At 39.4% G+C, this 19,304-nt stretch overlaps 1 protein-coding gene and 1 long non-coding RNA gene across 14 annotated transcripts in view; one reads left to right on the forward strand and one right to left on the reverse strand.

Annotated features, from left to right (window-relative positions):
- Positions 1–19,304, forward strand: part of LOC148860720 (polygalacturonase inhibitor (DUF639)) — an 84,353-nt gene that overhangs the window by 28,088 nt on the left and 36,961 nt on the right. For all 13 annotated transcript variants that reach the window (XM_088941186.1, XM_088941187.1, XM_088941190.1 and 10 more), the window contains exons 5-7: positions 12,858–13,000; positions 15,196–15,373; positions 15,456–16,059. In XM_088941186.1, coding sequence (XP_088797312.1) covers positions 12,858–13,000; positions 15,196–15,373; positions 15,456–16,059 — 925 coding nt within the window. The remainder of the gene's footprint in view (positions 1–12,857; positions 13,001–15,195; positions 15,374–15,455; positions 16,060–19,304) is intronic.
- LOC148860721 (uncharacterized) overlaps positions 16,465–19,304 on the reverse strand; it is a 39,329-nt gene continuing 36,489 nt past the window's right edge. Inside the window, exon 2 of the long non-coding RNA XR_016094884.1 lies at positions 16,465–16,891. This is a non-coding gene — a long non-coding RNA (uncharacterized LOC148860721). The remainder of the gene's footprint in view (positions 16,892–19,304) is intronic.

The raw sequence follows: 19,304 nt of genomic DNA on the forward strand, positions 1-19,304 counted from the left end.
AGTCAGTATTCACGGGCTTGCGGCTGATGGTTGGGATGCTGGCGTGCTGGCTAGGGCAACAAGAGCTTCTCGTTGGAAGTCTATCCATGCTATCTTGTCTTTATTCCCCGACCACATCAGGTATAACCCTTGCTCTAATAATTCTATCAAAATTTGGGAGCATATTTGGTTGGATAACACCTCCCTCAAAGAGCTATACCCTTCTGTTTATGCTATCTCTAATTGTAGGGGTGAACCTATCGCTTCATTTTTGCCTCCTTCTAATTCTACCTCCGGTTTTGGGTGGGCCTTAGAAGAGATCTCCATGACTGTGAGGTTGATAGAGCATTGAAGTTGATTCAAAACCTTGAGAATGTTTATTTAGATCCCTCTTGCATTGACTCTCGGGTCTGGATTCTCTCTCCATTGGGCATCTTGTTCCTTTTCTTTTTATCTTTATTGAATCCTACTATCCTAGTGACTTTGGGGGCCATCTGTTTCCGACGAAAGAAATCTGGAGTAAACCTATTCCACATAAGATTTGGGGCTTCTGCTAGGAGGATTTTTGGGATAGAATTAGTACTTATGAGCTTCTTCAAAGGAAAAGACCTAGTTGCTGCTTGTAAGGTTAATGGTGAGTGTACTCATCACCTACTGATATCCTGTCCCCTTACACTGTCAATTTGGGAATGGTTTTCTTCCTTATTTGGGTGGAGGTGGATCCCCCTGCCAAATGTTCAAAGGCTGTTTGGCCCTACCTTTGTTAGCTGGAAAAAGAAGAGGGGAAAAACATTATGGAGATGTTTAAAGGCTGCAGTTTGTTGGACTATTTGGGAACAGAGAAATCAAAGGCTGTTTGAAGGCAAAGAAAGAAGTTTGGATGGTCTAATTGAAGTCATTACAGTTAGGGTGATCCATTGGGTGAAAACTTTAAATCCTTTCGATGGTATTTGCATGGTAGATTTGAGGAGGAAGTGGAGAGAAGTGGCTGAATCTGAGCCATCAAAATAGTTGTACTTACTTGGTCTCCCCCTACTAATGGTTTCATTAAGCTGAAATTTGATGGTAGCAGTGAAGGAAATCCTGGACCTTCAGGTATTGAGGTGCTTTTAGGGATGAAGATGGCAAAATTGTGGCTCTTTTCTCTGCTCTCGTTTTTGTTGGGGACTCATTAAGAGCAGAAATCCTTGCTGTGTTGGAAGGAGCCAAGAGAGCCAAAGAACTTAACTTGACTAAGATATTAATTGAAGGGGATTCTAAGCTGGTTATTGGCTGGCTTCAAAAAGAGGAGGAGAGGGGATGGTGGGCTTTCATGAATGAGAAAAGGAATTTTAGATACTTGACACAAGGAATGAAGGTCAAGCTGAATTGGGTTAAGAGAGATTCCAACTCCATGGCTGATGCTTTAGCTAAACAAGAGGTGGGAAGAAACTCTAATTTTTGGGCTATATTGTAATTCATTTTATGGCTTCTATCTGGGGGAGTTAAGAGAGTTTATCTCCTCCTTGTGTCCTCCTTTGGCTTGATAATTAATGAAATTCAGTTTATTGATAAAAAATGTTCTTTAAAACAATTGTAAGACCAGCTACACTGTATGAAGCAGAGTGTTGGGAAACAACATGTCCAGAAAATGAATGTGGCAGAAATGTTTGTGCTGAGATGTGTGAGTGGAAAACCTAGAAAGGATAGGATGAGAAATGAAGTCATTTTCAGTAATTTAGGGGTGGCTTCAATTGTGATAAATAGGGGTGCAACTTCGGTGGGCTCAGGTTGGGATTTTTAAAAAATTTCAATGCAATGTAAAATCTTCAAATCGGGCACTCAACTTCCCTCCCTAGTGATAAAATGAAAGAAAGTGGACAAAAATGTTTTGGTCATGCGCATTGAAGACCATCAGCAACACCTATAAGAAGAAGTGATTTGTTACAAGTTGAAGGGGCTAGAAGACCAAGGGGTAGACCAAAAGGACATGGGCGGAAGTAGAAATAAATGATTTAAGCACCAATAATTTAACAATGAATATGTCATTAAATAGAACGGACTGGCAAAACAGGGTTCATATAACTGACCACATATAGTTGGGATAAGGCTTGGGATGATGATGATGATGATCTGTTTGGGCAAACAAAAGAAATAATTGTTCCCTGTCATTCAATAGGTCTACCTACAAATTCCTATTATTTTTGCTAATAATTCCTACAATACCCAAAAGCTTCTATTATATTAACATCAAGGTTAGGACTCCATCTTGGCACTTGCTTTATTTCAAGTCAAACTTAACTAGAACTTTTGCTTTCTCACCTCCAGTTTCAGTACGTTTATATTTATGATATTTGGTCTATCTCCTTTGTTTACGTTTATCATTTTCTTTTAGGAGTACTTGATGACTGAACTCTTTTTTTTTTTCTTTTGATAACTAAATTACTTTTGTTGAGATTATGTATTGTGGGTAGGAGCATTATTGTCTTACTATTTTATTTGTATTTTGGGTGTCCATTCAGGGGCATGGATGTAATTTTCATTATTAAGTTAAACATGAACTTTTTAGGTGTAAACGGTAACACACCCTATTCTCATGAAGCTTTCTTCTCTTTCTCTTCTTCTTCTTCTTCTTCTTCTTCTTCTTCTTCTTCTTCCACACTTTTCATTTACAATTTGGTATCACAGTGGGTTAGGATCTTGGAAGAGCTTCCTTTGCTGACCCTTGAACCTAGGAAGACCTGCAGATGTTGGACCACCACCGGATGACGTTAGTAGTCCGTACAAGTGCTAGTGGAGCGGCAACCCTTGAATCTGGTTCAGTTTAGTGCTCCCTATTTTCAGGAAGATTTTGGTATGGGTCTCATCTCCATTTGATGCTTCCATGCTTTTTCTTGGCTTTTTCAATAAAAAATTACAGAAAAATGCAGGTTCGACATTTGGGATTTTCTATTCCCATCTGAGGATGGTTCTTGCTTGAGACCTGTTGCGCTCAGGTTGTTTTACTTTTTTGGAGGTATGAGAAGTGGTTCCACATTTGTCTGAACCCTAGTTATTCTTTGGGAGATTTTATTCCCCTCCCTTTCTGTTGTAAAACTCTTTTTTCTGCTTCTTGTTGGCTCCCAACCGAGTGTTGACCTGTTCTGGTTGGTCTATTGTGTGCTGATTGGTTGGTTATTGGAGTTCTGTAGGGTTGTCAAATTGCTAGTCCAAGTCTAATGGATTCGCCTAAGGAAGTATAAATGGTTTTTGGAGTGTTCTTAGGCAATGTTGATGCTTCTAGTGGTATGATAACCACTATAAAACATGATGGAACCAACTTCCTATAGTGGTCTCAATTAGTCAAGCTTACCATTGGAGGAAGGGGTGAGCTATTCATTGCAGGCAAGGAGGTGAAGTTGAAATCTGATGACCCCAAGTTTGCCAAGTAGGAACATGATAATTTATTGGTTATGTCATGGATAGTCTGTTCGATGCAGCCACATATTGCTTGCAACTACATGTTCCTCTCCATCGGAAATGATGCTTGGGATCGTGTTACTGCCACATAACTCCCATGTTAGAAATGCAATTCAAGTCTACCAACTCCAAAGGGAAGCCTACAATATGGCCTAAAAGGCTAATCTCAGACATTGAGAGAGATTTAGAATTTAGTGTTAGACAGTTTTGTATGCCCTTAGCTTCAATCAAGATGATGTACTTTATGAGTTTATTGTAAATGAATAAAAGTACATATTTGATTCATGTTCCCTTGGTATGTTTTTGTATCATACCCTTAAACTGGACACTTAATGAGACTCGTGTTAGTTTAGAACGTTCACAGCCAGTGGGCCGGTCTGGGGAGACCTGTCCTGACAAGGCTGACACTATGGTGCCACCAAGTCGGTTGGGGTGGCTTGTCTCAGCTGACGGGGTGAGACCCTAGGCACTTACAGTGTAGGATTAATTGAATCTTTGAATTGGACCAGATTTTCAGTATTGCCCTGGACCTTGGAGATTGATGGGCAAAACTAGAAAGTTACACCCGACCCCTAGACTTGATTATGATACTGCACTAGGTGTCGGATTGGACTGTCTTTGATATACCAATTAGTGAGATCCTTAGCGGGGGTTAAAACCTGGGTACGTTGGGACAGTCTGAGAATTCATCTGAGTGGGTGATCATAGTGACAGGATCAGCCCCTTTGTCGGACAAAGGCAATGATCGGGGATGCACTCTCACTGATGGAAACCAAGACTGCCGGTAGCCGATTTCAATCGTTGAGATTTGTTTTGCAAAATATATTTTATATGAGATATAAAAGTATATATATTATGGTTTCTAAAAGGTTTGCAAAAGGTTTTAATTCCCGAGATCCATATAAGAGAGAGTGCAACACTGTTCCTTGCAGCCGAGTGAAATGTCATTTTTTGTCAGGCAGTGTATGATCATTATGTGCTGAGAGGTTAAGTGTAAGACCATTGAGGATAATACCTGATGGGTTAATCTTGCATCTGCCCACAGTCCCTGGGTGTTACAAGGTGGCTTGGCCCAGGGACCACTTAGGGTAAGTGTTGGGCCCATAGAGACCATGAGATGGTTTTTAGGGGGTGCACTGTCCATAACAGTGTATTCGGCCAGGCCTTGTAACAAAGGCTGGGCCGAACCCATGTGGCTGATGTGTAGATCAATGTTAGGGTCCCACGCCATACAAGGAAGCCCAACTGGACAACAGTTTGGAAGGTTAAATGAATACGTAACTTTAATGGGCCTTAAGCCCATTTCAAACTGGATCAGCTGATAAGTTTGGGCCCAGCTGATAAGTTTGGGCCCAGACCCTATCCACTTAGAGAGTCCAAGATCTAAATAAGATTTAGATCTGGAAGCCTCTTGATTAGATTAGGAGATGGCTGATCTAATCTGCAGATAAGATAAGGGTTATCCCTTATCACTTAAAGGGACTTCTAGTCCAAATATGATTTGGGTTAGCTACTCCTAATGGGATTAGGAGATAATCCCTTTGAGGTTATAAAAGGAGGAGGGGGCGGCAGCCTTTAGACATGCAACCAACACATTCTTGTCTTTAGAGCTGAGATTACAAGAAGAGAGAATTTTGCACCCTGCAAATACTCTTTTTCCGCCTGCTTCCTTCAGCAGCCGCCTCCAGTAGTTCGATCTCCAGTTTTTGGGAGAAATCAAGATTTGATCTTGATACTGATCTTTTGGAGAAAAGATTGGTTGGAGTTGTATTCACAATCCATCCAGTTGATTCTTGCGAAGGCTCAAGTTCTTTTGGAAGAACACTGCTGATTCTGCTCCACCCTGCACTGCGCCATATTCAGTGGGAGCAGATTTTGGATCATTCCTTTGGCGTGAAGACCTCCATTGGGAGATACTATTTCTCCGTATCAGGTATAATCCCTCCCTACTCCTTTTGGTTCAGATCTGGTTCAGTTTATGGTTCAAGAATGATAATTAAAAATATGATTTTCTAAATAGGGAATTCGATTCCTAGTTGAAGGGAGAGAAAAATTTTTGAAATTCGCACCCTTTATTCCGCAATCTTTGGGCGTCCATGTGATAGATATCCTAAAGGAGCTAATCAAAGAATTTGAAAGTATTTCTAATTTGAGAATAAATTTGGAAAAGAGCTGTATGGTGGGTATAAATTTGGAGGTAGGGGAGGTCAAGGCTATTGTGGAGTGTCTTGAGTGTTCAACCTCTGCTTGGCCTATGTCATAATTAGGGCTTCCTTTAGGGGAAAATCATAGGGAGAATAGATTTTGGACCCCTGGTAGAAAAGTTTGAGAAGAGATTAGCCTCATTAAAGAGGTATTATGGCTCTTTAGGAGGGAGAATTACCCTAATAAGAGCTACCTTGGCTAACTTACCTGCCTATTTTTTGTCTGTATTTAGGATACCAGTTAGGGAAGTTAGGAAACTGCAGAAGTTGATGAGAGATTTCTTATGGGAGCTGGGACAAGAAAAAAAGGATCACTTGGTTAATTGGGAAATTGTGTGCAGAAGTAAAGAAGAGGGGGGTTTGGGACTTGGGAGGGTAAGTGGAAAAAATCAAGCTCTGTTAGGGAAATGGTTGTGGTGATGACCATTGAAAAGAGATAGATTATGGCATGAGGTGGTGGGAAGCATTCATGGGATGTCAGAGAATGGATGGGATGCTAGTGTATCAAGGCAGGCTAACCTAGCAGCATCTTTGAAGGCCATTCACAACACCCTTCCTCAATTCCTCAATTTTATTAGGTATGAAGTTTGTTCTGGCAACGTTGTTCATTTTTGGGAGGATATTAGGGTAGGAGACACACCTTTAAAGGATTTGTTCCCATTGTTATTTTCTGTTTCTTTGTACAAAAAAGAGGTGGTCTCAAAATTTGTCTCACCTTTGGGAACACCCTTAGATCCTACTTGGGATTTTGGGTTTCGTAGAGGACTTAGGGATGATGAAATTGATATCTCTTTCTGTCTTGCTTGGTTGTCTTAATCAGGTTTGTTTGGATCCCTCCAAGCCAGATAAGAGGGTATGAACTCCTAGATCCAATGGAACCTTCACTTGTGCTTCTTTCTTCAAGTCTATCTCTCAACTTTCTACTCACCAACCCTTTCCGTCAAAAGAAATTTGGTGCAGGCCAGTTCCCCCAAAAATTATGGCGTTTTGTTGGGAAGTATTCCATGGGAAAGTATACATTCTAGATAACCTACAAAAGAGAAGACCTTTCCTCTGTATTTCTCCTAATTGGTGTATCCTTTGTAGAGCTCACAGTGAGGATTGTTACCACCTACTAATATCCTGTCCCTTTTCTGCAGAACTTTGGGCTTGGCTACTTTCGTTGTTTAGGAGTAGTTGGAGTCTACTAGCAGAAGTTCACATGCTCTTCAACCATTCTACCTTTTATTGGCCTACAAAAATAGGGAGAATTATGTGGAGATGTGCTCGTGATGCCTTGATTTGGACTCTTTGGGAAGAAAGGAATGCTAGAATTTTTCAAGAAAAGGAAAGGAGCAGTCAGGAATTGAAAGACTGTGTGCTGAATAGGGCAATACCTTGGCTGAAGACCTTGGAAATCTTTCATCAATTCTCCTTTAATGACCTTGGGAGAAATTGGTTAGTAGTAACGAGGTGTTCATCCCTAAAGGACAAATCAATTACAAGCTGGTCTCCTCCATCCGAAGGCTCATTGAAGTTGAACTTTGATGGAAGTAGCTTGGGTAATCCAGGATTATCCGTAATGGGGGGTGCTTTGAGAAATGAGAAGGGAGAGATTTTGTTGCTCTACTCAGGTCCCTTAGGGATTGGGGACTCCATCAGGGCAGAACTATTAGCTGTTGTACAAGGGGTGCAATTTGCAAACCAGTTGGGGGTATAACACCTAACATTCGAGGGGGATTCCAAAGTGGTGGTGGGTTGGTTGAAAAATCCTGAAGAGGCTATGTGGCGTTACAAGAATGAAATGAAGAAATTTAGTTGGTTGACAAGGAATATGTTGGTCACTGTACAGTGGGTGGGGAGATCAGCAAATACTTCGTTATATGTGTTAGCCAAGCAAGGGGAGGCTCAGTTGTGATTCTTGCTTTTCTTTCCTAGTTTACTTGTAAGATTCAAGGAGGGGCTGCAGCTTGTGCCTCTCCCTAGGATGTTGTATGAACTCACTCTAAATCTTTTTCTGAATTAATAAATTTATTATCATTGATAAAAAAATATGCACCAAGGAGAGAGGATTGTGGATATGTACTTCTCTTCCTTACAATCTGGGAAAAATGGACCATCTAGAGGCCTTGGAATGGAAAAATCTTGAGGATGGTGAATAGTACTGAAAATATGTTGAGAAGAACAGAGTGTTTGATTTCTTGGCTGTAGAGGGACTGGGCTGAATGGACCCTATTACTCTTTTATTTTTGTTTTCTTTTATTAGTTATGTTTATGTTAATGGGCCTGTTAACTTTTTTTTATTCCTTATATGCTATGTTTGAGTTTGTTGCCCCATTAAGGGCATCATTGTAATTATGTTCATTAAAATTAAGTTTGTAAAAAGTGACTAGGAGAAAGGAGAGAGAACTGATAGTACTCTCATCTCCTCCATTCTTCTTCTCTCATCTTCTTCCTCTTCTTCTCTTGCCTGGGTCTCCTTTCTTTTGAAACTTTGAAGTGTTTGTTTCCAGACCTGTTTAAGTCAGTCTCTTGATTGACATTACAGTGTCAAACATTTCAGTTGAGTGAGTATTGTAGAACATTATTTCCTCTAACTAATAAAAGAACATCTTTTCCTTCTTAAATTGTTCACTCTGATGTTGGGGGTCTTCCTCTATGACTTTTGAGAATGGCTACAACTATTTTATTAGTTTTGTTGATGGCTTCTCACGATACACATGGTTATATCCTCTGCATTCATGAGAGAAAGTACCTATTAGGGACTTTCATTGCATGGTGTTCACTGTTCATGCAATTTCATGTTGAAACTCAAATCTTCCAATCTGACAATGTGAAAGAGTACTTCAAAAATTTTGATAAAAAAGTGTACTTCAAAAATATTGATAAAAAAAGAGTACTTCAAAACTGATTTTAATGAGTTCTTTGTCACTTGTAGATCATTCCATAGAAGTTCCTGTTCCAAAACTCCTTAGCTGAATGGAGTTGCTGGAAATTGCTCAAGGTTTAATGATCAACATTCATGTTCCCAAGAGATTTTGGATGATTGCAGTTCTGTTAACAATAGCATACTTAATTACCAGAATGCCATCTTGAGTTTTACATTCTAAGGCTCCTTACTAGTTACTCTTCCTAATCTCCTTTGTTCTCCATTCCTTTACGTGTCTTTGGGTGTTGTTTCTTTGTCCATAATTTATCTCCATCATGTGGTAAACTAGATCCTAAGTCCATTCCTTCCATGTTCTTGGGTTACCCTTTTACTTAAAAGGGTTATAAGTGTGTTGACCCTTTATCCAGGAAATTCTTTGTTTCCGTGGATGTATCATTCTTTGAGAGTCAACCCTATACCCCTGCCTCTCCGTAGGGGGAGAAGTGTAATGGTTTGGAGGAGAGACAAATCCTTCTTCCATCCCTACTAGACCTTAACTCCACTTTGTGTATTCCCATGTAAACGTCCTCGTATGGATCAACCACATTTAGATAGTATGAAGGGATCAAAGGCTATGTAACCAACACCATCATTGGATTACCTAGAGGGAAAATTGGAAGCTAGTACACCTCCTAGTACCTCCCTCTCAGTCAGGTAACCTTGTCCTTGTTAATTCTTCTGATATTGTTGATATTATTCCTGTGTATAACCTTGATATTTCTATTGCAAAATGTAAAGGTGTGCAAACCTATACTACCAAGTATCCCATAGCCAACTTTACCTCATGTGAAAACCTTTCATCTTCCTTGCATGCTTTTTTGTCTGCTATCTCTAATGCCTTTATTTCCAAGGTTGATGCAAAAACCTTAACTACCAGAATGGATAGATGCTATGAGGCAAAAGATGGATGCCCTTCAAAAGAACAAAACTTGGGAACCTATGGATTTCCCTGTGGGAAAGGAACTAGTAGGGTGTTCTTAGTGAAACATCGAGTTGATGGTTCTATTTAAAGATATAAGGCGAGATTGGTGGTAAAAGGGTTTACTCAAGTGTATGGAGTGGACTATGCTAAGGCATTTGCATTAGTTGCTAAGGTGAATTCTATATGTGTACTCCTCTCTTTAGATACAAACTTTGATTGGGGTCTCCATCATCTAGACATTAAAAATGCCTTCCTCAATGGAAACTTAGAGCAAGAGGTGTACGTTATCGAACCCTTGGGTTTCCTTGAAGAGGGAAGTGAGCACAAAGTGCGTAGGTTGAAGAAATCCTTGTATGGGCTAAAACAATCCCCTAGGGCTTGGCTCAACAGATTTAACAAGGTTGTACACAAATGTGGTTCAAGCAATGCCAGTCAAACCACACATTATTTGTAAAAACTAAAAACAGAATGTGAGAAGATTGTTGTCCTCATTCTGTATTCTGATGATATAGTGGTCACTAGGGGTGTCAATTGGACTGGATTTGGTCCAATCCGATCCAGTCCAATGTGAGTCCATTATAAATGGACCGGGTCCAATCCAATCCAATGAATGTTCTGGAACAATTTGGACCGGTCCAATTCAATGTCTGGACCGTCCACTCTGTTAAAATTAATTTTGATTTAGATTGGTTTCAACCCAAACCCGGTCCATTGACACATATATTGTTATCTTATATCAATGGACCAGATATTAGCTTAATCCAATCCAATCCAATATAAATTTGTTACAGATGGACTAGGTCCAATCCAATTTAATAAATATTTTGGACGGGATTGGTCCAATCCAATATGTCTTGTTGGTCTGTCCAATCCGTCCAAATTGATTTTGGACTGGATGGGGTCCAATCCAAAACTGGTCCATTGACACCCTTAGTGCTCACAAGCAATTGGGAGTCGCAAATTCAGAGGCTAAAGAAGTTCTTAACTTCTAATTTTCAAGTAAAGGATTTTGGTCTTCTTCGGTACTTCCTTGGAATTGAAGTTGCTTGCTTAGAGAAGGGCATCTTTAATTCTTTTGATCAATAACAACATTTCATTACTTAATTACAAAAGTAATTACAGAGAGGAAGATAAACCTTCTTATCTTCCAAAAGGAGCTTAACACTCCCCAAGAACAAAAAGGGAAAATTACACTTGTTCCCAAAACATTGACTCCCTCTCGACTCCTTGCTTAGCTAATCCATCCGCAAAGGAGTTGACTGATCTATTCACCCAGCTAACCTTAACTTCCATCTCTTGAACCAGCCACCTAAACTTCCTCCTCTCGTTACTGTACATCCATAAACTGCTGTTTTCTTTATTCAGCCACCCTACCACCACCTCTGAATCCCCTTTAATGATGAGTTTTCTTATATTCATTTCCTTGGCTCTTTGAACTCCTTCCATAACTGCAAAGATTTCAGCCCTGAGAGAGTCACCCACTCCAATTGGGCCGGAGAACATGGCTGAGACAAGCCCGTTTTCATCCCTAAACACACCTCCAATCCCCGATTGTCCAGGATTCCCCCGACTACTCCCATCAAAGTTCAGTTTTAAGAAGCCAGCCGGTGGGGGAGCCCAGGACACACACAAGATTGCTTTGGCCTGGTTGCAGTTAGCAATCTCACCCCATTTCCTCAACAAATCAACCACTGTGAAATCTGTAAACAGCTCTGAAGATTTCAGCCACTGAATAACCCTAATATGAATCAATTTTCTCAGTTCTTCATTACTTTTTCCTACTTCAGAAAAGATTTTGGAGTTCCTTTCCTCCCATAGGGCCCAACAAACTGCAGCCCTCGAACATCTCCACATGGTCCTTTCTCTTCGGCACCTGAAGAAAGAAGGGGAAAAAAGGCTTTGCAAATTTGAAGGAGGATTCCAACTACACCCAAAAAGGGAAAGAGCCCACAGAAGGGCATCTTTAATTCTTAGAGAAAAAAATGTCTTTAATCTCCTACAGGATATTGGAAAGCTGGAAGCTAAATCAGCAGCCACACCAATAGAGCAGAAGCACAGATAGGGAAACAATGAAGGAGATCCCCTTGAGGGTGTGAAGCAATTCTAGAAACTTATTGGAAGGTTGTTATATCTTTCTATGACATGCCCATTCATTTCTTATTGCTACTGGTGTTCTTGGTCAGTATGTGCATGCTCCTAAAACCTCCCATCTTGCAGTTGTAGAAAGGGTTCTTTGGTACTTGAAGAAATACCCTGGAAGGGGACTTTTGCCTGCAAAGCATGATCGTTGAAGAGTTGAAGCCTTTAATGATGCCGACTGGGCAGGCTCTGTGGATGAGAGGAAGTCATCTAGTGGCTACTATACACTTGGAGGAGTAGAAATAAAGAGGTGGTTGCTAGGTCAAGTGTAGAGTCTTGAGTATAGAGCCATGTCACATGGTCTGACAGAAGTGTTGTGGATTAAAGTCTCCTGGGAGAGGCAGAGAGCATGGTTTCACAGCAAGTGGCCCCATAATATTGTATTGTTAAAGGCAACTATCAATATAGCTGCTAACCTATACTCCATGACCAAACCAAGCACATTGAAATTGGTAAACACTTCGTCTGAGAGAAGATTGAAAGGGAAAAGTGTGTACCCCATATGTTGGAGCAACTTGCAGATGTATTCACAAAGGGTGTTAACTCCTTGTGGCATAGTGAATTATGTAACAAGTTGGGTATGATTGACATCTATAGCCTAACTTGAGAGGGAGCATTGTAACATGTACTAGACTGCTGCGGGGGTAGTTTAATCCTTTTATTTATTATGTAATCTCTTGTCACTCTAACATAAATAATAGAAAAGGCACCACCAGCCCAACTTTTTGGCCCTTTCGAACTTTCCCTCCTCTCTTATCTTGCCTCTCCTCTTTCTCTCCTTTCTCCTTGTTTCCCCTCTATCCTCTTGATTATAATGACTACTGTTTATGTGTCTCCTTGCTTTTCTCTCTTTGCAAAATTTTCTATTATCAACAAAAACAGAGAAACACACCTAAGTAATTAATGAGAAGTACAAAGTATCAAATAAAATGCTGATGAAAATATCAACTGTTTATTATTAAATTTATTATATTCACCTGCCCCTTCTCCACTGGTTGATTATTCTTTTTACTGCAGTAAAGGCAACCCTGAGATGGTGCATTTGTCTGAATGCTTCTTTAATTGCGTTATCTAGTACCTAAATGTAATTTCAGTTATTGGATCATACATTTTACTGCAGGGTGATAAAAAATGCAAAAATTACTTCAGGGTTGCTTTTAACTTCCAGCCTTACACTGAGATGGTGCATTTGTCTGAATGCTTCATTAGTTGTGTTATCTAGTACCTAAATGTAATTTCAGTTATTGGATCATACATTTTATTGCAGGATGATCAAAAATGCAAAAAGTGCCTCAGGGTTGCCTTTAGCTTCCAGCCTTACACTTGCTGAAGGAGAGGTCATCCTAGATGTTGATGGTAGTGTTCCCACTCAACCAGTTCTGCAACATACTGGCATCTCTGCATGGCCTGGTGAGGCATTTGTTTCTCCTGGATCTGGGATGTCTCTTTCTTTCTGACTCCATAACGCTCAGTTTGGAAAGAGTACAAATACAAATATGTACAGTGTAAATACATATAAAATAATACAAAATATAAGGTTTTGCACTCTACATATTTGCATTTGTACTCCTTCCAAACTCAGCCTAAAGATCTTTCCACTAAACTGTTTTCTCCACTTGTTTAGCTTTCTTTCCTTAAGGTAGCTTTCTTGGATAACTGAAGTATGATTTGGCTTGATCTGTTAGATCATTTTGATTGGTCTAATCTATCTTGGCTTCCCTTGTCCAATTTCCACTTGGATCCATGTTTTTTAAAATTGGTATTTCTTCACAATTTATTGATAATTAAAAAAATGGAAAATGTACAAAGATTTGTGCTGTGAACACCTATATCCTTGGCAGCCTATTGATGTAGGACCACTTGCTTTGATACCAATTGATGTAAGACTTGAATGACCAAAGGATGAGCTTATGAGGGTTAGGATGGATTTAGGATAAAAGACAAAAATTGGTTAAGTTGGAAAAGTTTTAGGTTGTTGAACACAAAAATTATATATTTATCTTAATAAGGTGAAAAAACTTTAAAATAGAAAAAAATAGGTCTATGATGCAATTTTTCTGTGAAATTTCATAGGTAGGGATGTAGGGTTAGAATGGATAGTTGTGAAATGCAATTGAATTTGGTTAGGTTGGAGTATGTTTGGCACATAAGGATGAAAATTTTAGACTTGGCATAAAGCTAAATAATTAAGTAATCCTGTGTTCTATGTGGGATTTTGTATGATATTTAAAGGGATGGAAGGATGTAATGATATATGGGGCATCTAAATTTGGTTGGGATTGGAGACAGTTTGGAAAAAAAGATGGAAACAACTAGAATGGGAAGATTTCAAGTTTTAATGAAAATTAAAGGAAAATACACCTAATAGTTCCAATCCCTTGAAATGTTGAATGAATGTCTTTTGATGAAAAACTTACAGTTGTTGACGGAAATGTTTTAAAACTTGGAGGCATGATGCAAGGTGTTTCACTGCCTAGAGGCATAATTCTCACAAACTCAAGGAGGTGTAAGCCTCCTTAAGAGGAGGGGGATGAGGTGGAAGATGAGGAGGAAGAAGAGGAAGGGGAATCTCCCCTTTTTTTTGTTTTTTTGTTTTTAATTTTATGAAAGATGCTTTGTATTAAGAAGAATGAAGATGCATAATACTAGCTGAAAGATGTCTTGTTCCTTCCCTTCCCTTCCCTTTTCTTTTTTCATTTTTTCCTTATTTTCTTTCTTTTTGCTTTTTTGTATGATCCATGCATGAGGCGTGTGAGGCGCATACCTCATGCAAAAGGCGTATGAGGGTGTGCCTCAGAGGCATTAGTGTTTCTGGCATATGCCTTGGGGTATTTGAGGGGTGTCTTACCTGGAGGCATGCCTCCAGGCATATGCCTCTCATGCCTTTTAAAACACTGGTTGATGGTTGTAATGGCTCTTGAAGGATTAATAAGAAAATAGAGAGAAAAAAAGTGGGAGAAAATCTGGAATGATTCATCGGGGTGCCTAGAATCACTTGAGGGCACACTTACAATATAATCTGTGAAATCTCAAATAAACTTCATCCATTCATCTTATCTATGCTTTTGCACTTTTACAAACGCACACACATAGGGGTGGGCAGCCCTACTAGGACTGGAATCAAATTACAGAATTGCTACTGTCATAAGAAAATAAATTAACTCTTGAATTACTTAAACCAATGACTCAGAAATTTAGGCACAACTAAAATATGACTAAACAAATCAAACTACTAGGTCAGACCCCACAGGCAACATATAAAATGGACAAGATCTCCCTACTGTCTAAAAATACAAAAATATATGAAATTTTCAAAAAGTTACTGTATAATGGCTCTTTGGCTCCTGCATCACCTATGCCATCTTTATTAATTATTCATAGGATCTATTTTTCATTGGTGGGACACTCCCGCACTGGGCTGCCCATTTATCATCTATCTTTCATTGGGTTTATTTAGGTCTGCAGTCTACCAATGCTTAGACAGACTTGGTTAATACCATGTGATTTATGTTGAGGTAGGGTAACATTGTACTGTGTTTGCAAACTGGGTAACAATGTAATGAGTTAAATTGTCTTCATCCTTATATAAATTTTATTTGCGGCAGGGCGCTTGACACTGACCAATTATGCTTTGTACTTTGAATCACTGGGAGTTGGTTTGTATGAAAAGGCTGTTAGATATGATTTAGCAACAGACCTGAAGCAGATCGTAAAGCCTGAATTGACTGGACCTTTGGGTGCTCGTCTCTTTGATAAAGCTCTGATGTATAAATCAACAGCTATGTAAGTTTCAGTTGCTAATGGTTGTTGGACATATATATAATTATAGACCTTGTGATCAAAATTTAGCTGTGCTATTTTACAGACCAGAACCTGTTTACTTGGAGTTTCCAGAATTCAAAGGTAGTTCACGGAGGGATTATTGGTTGGAAATTAGTCTTGAGATTCTATATGCTCACAAATTTATTAGGAAATACAAACTCAAACATACTCAGCAAGCAGAAGCACTTGCAAAGGCCATCCTAGGCATCTATCGATACCATGCTGTGAGAGATGCTTTCCATATTTGCCCGTCCCATTATAAGACTTTACTTGCATACAACTTAGCAGAAAAGCTTCCAGGGGGAGATACCATTCTGGAAACTTTATCAAGACACTTAGAAATACTGAATTCTGGGATGTCTCAAGATGATGCCATTGAGAGTTCATCAGTTGACATGAATCGGCAGCCTTCATTGTCCCTGGTGTCATTTATTACACTCACTAGACTTGGCTTCATGTTACCAAAACTGTTAGATGTGGAGGTAGAAGCAAAGTTCCTGGAGAGGGATATTTGGGTTGGTAAAATAAATCCTTTGGAATTGGCTGTGAAGCAATTGAAATGTAGCACTGGAAGAGCTGAGGCAGCACAGGAAACCGTGAATCAAGTGAAAGTGGAGGGAATTGATACAAACATAGCTGTGATGAAGGTGTGTTGTGAATTTTGTGCTCTTTACTGGACTTTGTTTCATGTTCTTATTACTAAATTAACTTTTAAAAATAGCTATTGCAATATCTATTTTTAAAACTTATAAGGAGAACTAAGAGTTCTTAGATAAGAACAGCATTTGAATTTACAAGAAAAGAAAAATTACATGTCCTGTAATTAATAGAGAAATAATTATAAAAAAATTAGTAGAGGAGAAATGATGACATGTATCATTCAGTAAGCAGTACCCTTCTGGGCAATTTTGATAAGAACTAAAGTTACATAGTTTTGTTAAGGTGTATAGGCAACTCTAGATGATAGTGGAGTGGCTAGTTGCACAAATTTCTAAAGAAGAAATACCTTATCTAAGCTAATTTCCCAGTTCTGTATATCAGCCAACATGTATATAAAGTGAAAATTAGTTATTCTATCCAATAATAACAACGGATTTTATATTGAAACATGCAAAGTCATTATATTACAAATACAATAGCATTTTAAATCAATTCTTTCGATATTTCAAATAGAACATTATTATATAAGAAGTTGATAGGTTACTGCCTATCACAGAGCTCTCTTCGAGGGAGAGCTAACCACCTCAAAATGGTGGGGGTGGGGAAATCGAGAGAAAGGAGGAAGATTGGATCTAACTTCTTTGCCTTCTCTTCCCTGGGCTAGATATTTATAATCATCTCTCTCCTCAATATATTCTGTTACATCAAATCATGCATTTTATTCCTTCTAACCATCTTAGGCATGTGGCTTCCTACTGTAGATTTGAGCGAAGAGTCTGGAAGTGGCTCAAGCTGAGATACCTTCCCACATGGACCTTCCTGAAAATGTTGGCCTATCAGAATTATTTCATAGAAATTACAAGTCAAAAAACTAGTAGCAAATAAAGCAGGCTATATTTTTATACTAATAAAAGATTTAAGAGAGAGATAAGGAGAGAGTATTGAGGAGAAAAACAAGGTACCAAGCCCATGTTATATTTAATTCATAGTTGTCAACTAGTATTGTAAATCTAGGGTTTATATGAGAAAGGAAGAAAGAAAGAGGGAAAGGAGAAGAAGAGAGGAATGTGTCGAATGGTGTGTTCTTGTTACTGTTCACACCCTCAGAAAGCATTTTATATTTTGAAACAAGAAATTACAAAGAGGTCCTTACTTGGGCACCCAAATACAAAAAGAGTACAAAGAGAAGAAGTAAAGACTAAAAACACCCTTGCCTAAACTTTCTCAACACTCTCCCTCAAGCTGAGCATATATGTTAATCATGCCCAACTTGGCAAGGTTCTTAGCAAACTTTGGGTGGTGAACACTTTTAGTGAGGCAATCGGCTAGTTGGTCTTCCGATCTTACAGAAGGAAGGCAAATTTCTCCACTAGCAATTTTTTCTTTAATAAAGTGTCTGTCCACCTCAATATGCTTTGTACGATCATGTTGAACAGGATTGTGGGCAGTGTTTATGGCTGCTTGATTGTCACAATACAGTCTCATTGTTATCCGCTTGGATGCCCATCTCAGCCAATAAGGTCTTCAACTAGAGTAGTTTAGACACTCCATGAGCCATTGCCCTGTATTTTGCCTTAGCACTAGAACGAGTAACCACAGATTGTTTCTTACTTCTCCATTTAACCACATTGCCTCCGACTAATGTACAATAACCAGATGTTGATTTTCTATCATCAATGGACCCTGCCCAATCTGCATTTGTGTAAGCCTCAATCTTTAGATGGTTGTGGTTGGAATACAACATCCCTTTACTAGGGCATCCTTTCAAATAGGCTAAAATTCTATTAACTGCCTGCATATGAGAGGTCCTAGGTTCATGCATATATTGGCTAACCACTCCAACAACATAGGATATGTCAAGTCTAGTCAAACAGAGATACAGAAGGTGGCCCGCCAATCTCTGATATACCCCTTTGTCTGGAAGAACTTCTCCTTCAGTAGCACTCAACTTGTGGTTGGGATCAATTGGAGTTTCTACAGGTTTACATCCTAATTTTCCAACTTTATAGCAAGTCAAGTACATATTTCCTTTGCGACAGAAAAATTCCCTTCTTAGATCTTGCAACTTCAATGCCAAGAAAGTATCGGAGATCACCAAGGTCTTTAATCTCAAATTCAGAAGCAAGGAAGGACTTTAACTGGGAGATACCTGTTATATCGTCACCTGTCACAACAATGTCATCAACATATACTATCAGCATTGTTACTCTTCTATCAACTCTTCTAATGAATAAAGTGTAGTCTGCCTGAGATTGAGAAAACCCAATCTTTAAGATAGCATTTCTGAACTTGTCAAGCCAAGCTCTAGGAGATTGTTTGAGCCCATACAAGGACTTCTTTAAGCGACAAACTTTTCCTTCACTGTTAGGAAAGGTCACCCCAGGTGGTAAGTCCATATACACTTCCTCTTGTAAGTCCCCATTGAGGAAGGCATTCTTCACATCCATTTGATATAAAGACCAAGAGTAATGGGCAGCAAGAGAAATGATCACATGAATAAAGTTCATTTTAGGAACTGGAGCAAAGGTTTTTAGATAATCAATGCCATAAGTTTGTGTGTATCCTTTGGCTACAAGTCGAGCTTTGTACCTCTCAATTGAGTCATCGACCTTGTGCTTAATAGTGTAGACCCACTTACACTCAACAGGAGTCTTATCCTTAGGACAAGGAACAACCTCCCAAGTTTGGTTCTTTATCAGGGCCTCCATCTCTTGGTTCATGGCTTCCTTCCAATGAGGGGACTGCGCTACCTCTGTAATACTGCGAGGGATGGAAACAGAAGAGATGGTAGAAATATAGGCACAATAGGAAGGTGAGAGAGCATCATAAGACACATAGTTAGTAATAGGGTACTTGCTGCATGCCCTCTTCCCTTTTTGAGTGGCAATAGGAAGATCAAGGTCAGGATTAGTAATAGAATTATCAGGAGGTTCAAGATTACTTGAGTCTGGGAGATCAAATTCTGATGGGCATTCTACTGTAGGAGCCACCCTCTTACTGCACCTGATGAAAAATTGCTGCCAGGACCGAGGCCGATACATAGGAGGAGGAGGAGGAGGAGAAGGAATACCATCGTTGCAGGGAAGAGAGGGAGGAGGAGGAACAGAAGAGACAGGGGCAGGAAGGCAAAAGGGAGTCCAATGTTCACTTGCATTCTCCCCCTGAAGAGAAGGATGGGATGACTGGAAAAAGGAAGAGGACTCCAAAAAGGTAGCATCCTTAGAGACATATT

The sequence above is a fragment of the Nelumbo lutea genome, chromosome 4 (genome assembly GCF_056320005.1).
Source record: "Nelumbo lutea isolate HS-2025 chromosome 4, American lotus-T2T, whole genome shotgun sequence".
In the NCBI taxonomy this organism is placed as follows: domain Eukaryota; kingdom Viridiplantae; phylum Streptophyta; class Magnoliopsida; order Proteales; family Nelumbonaceae; genus Nelumbo; species Nelumbo lutea.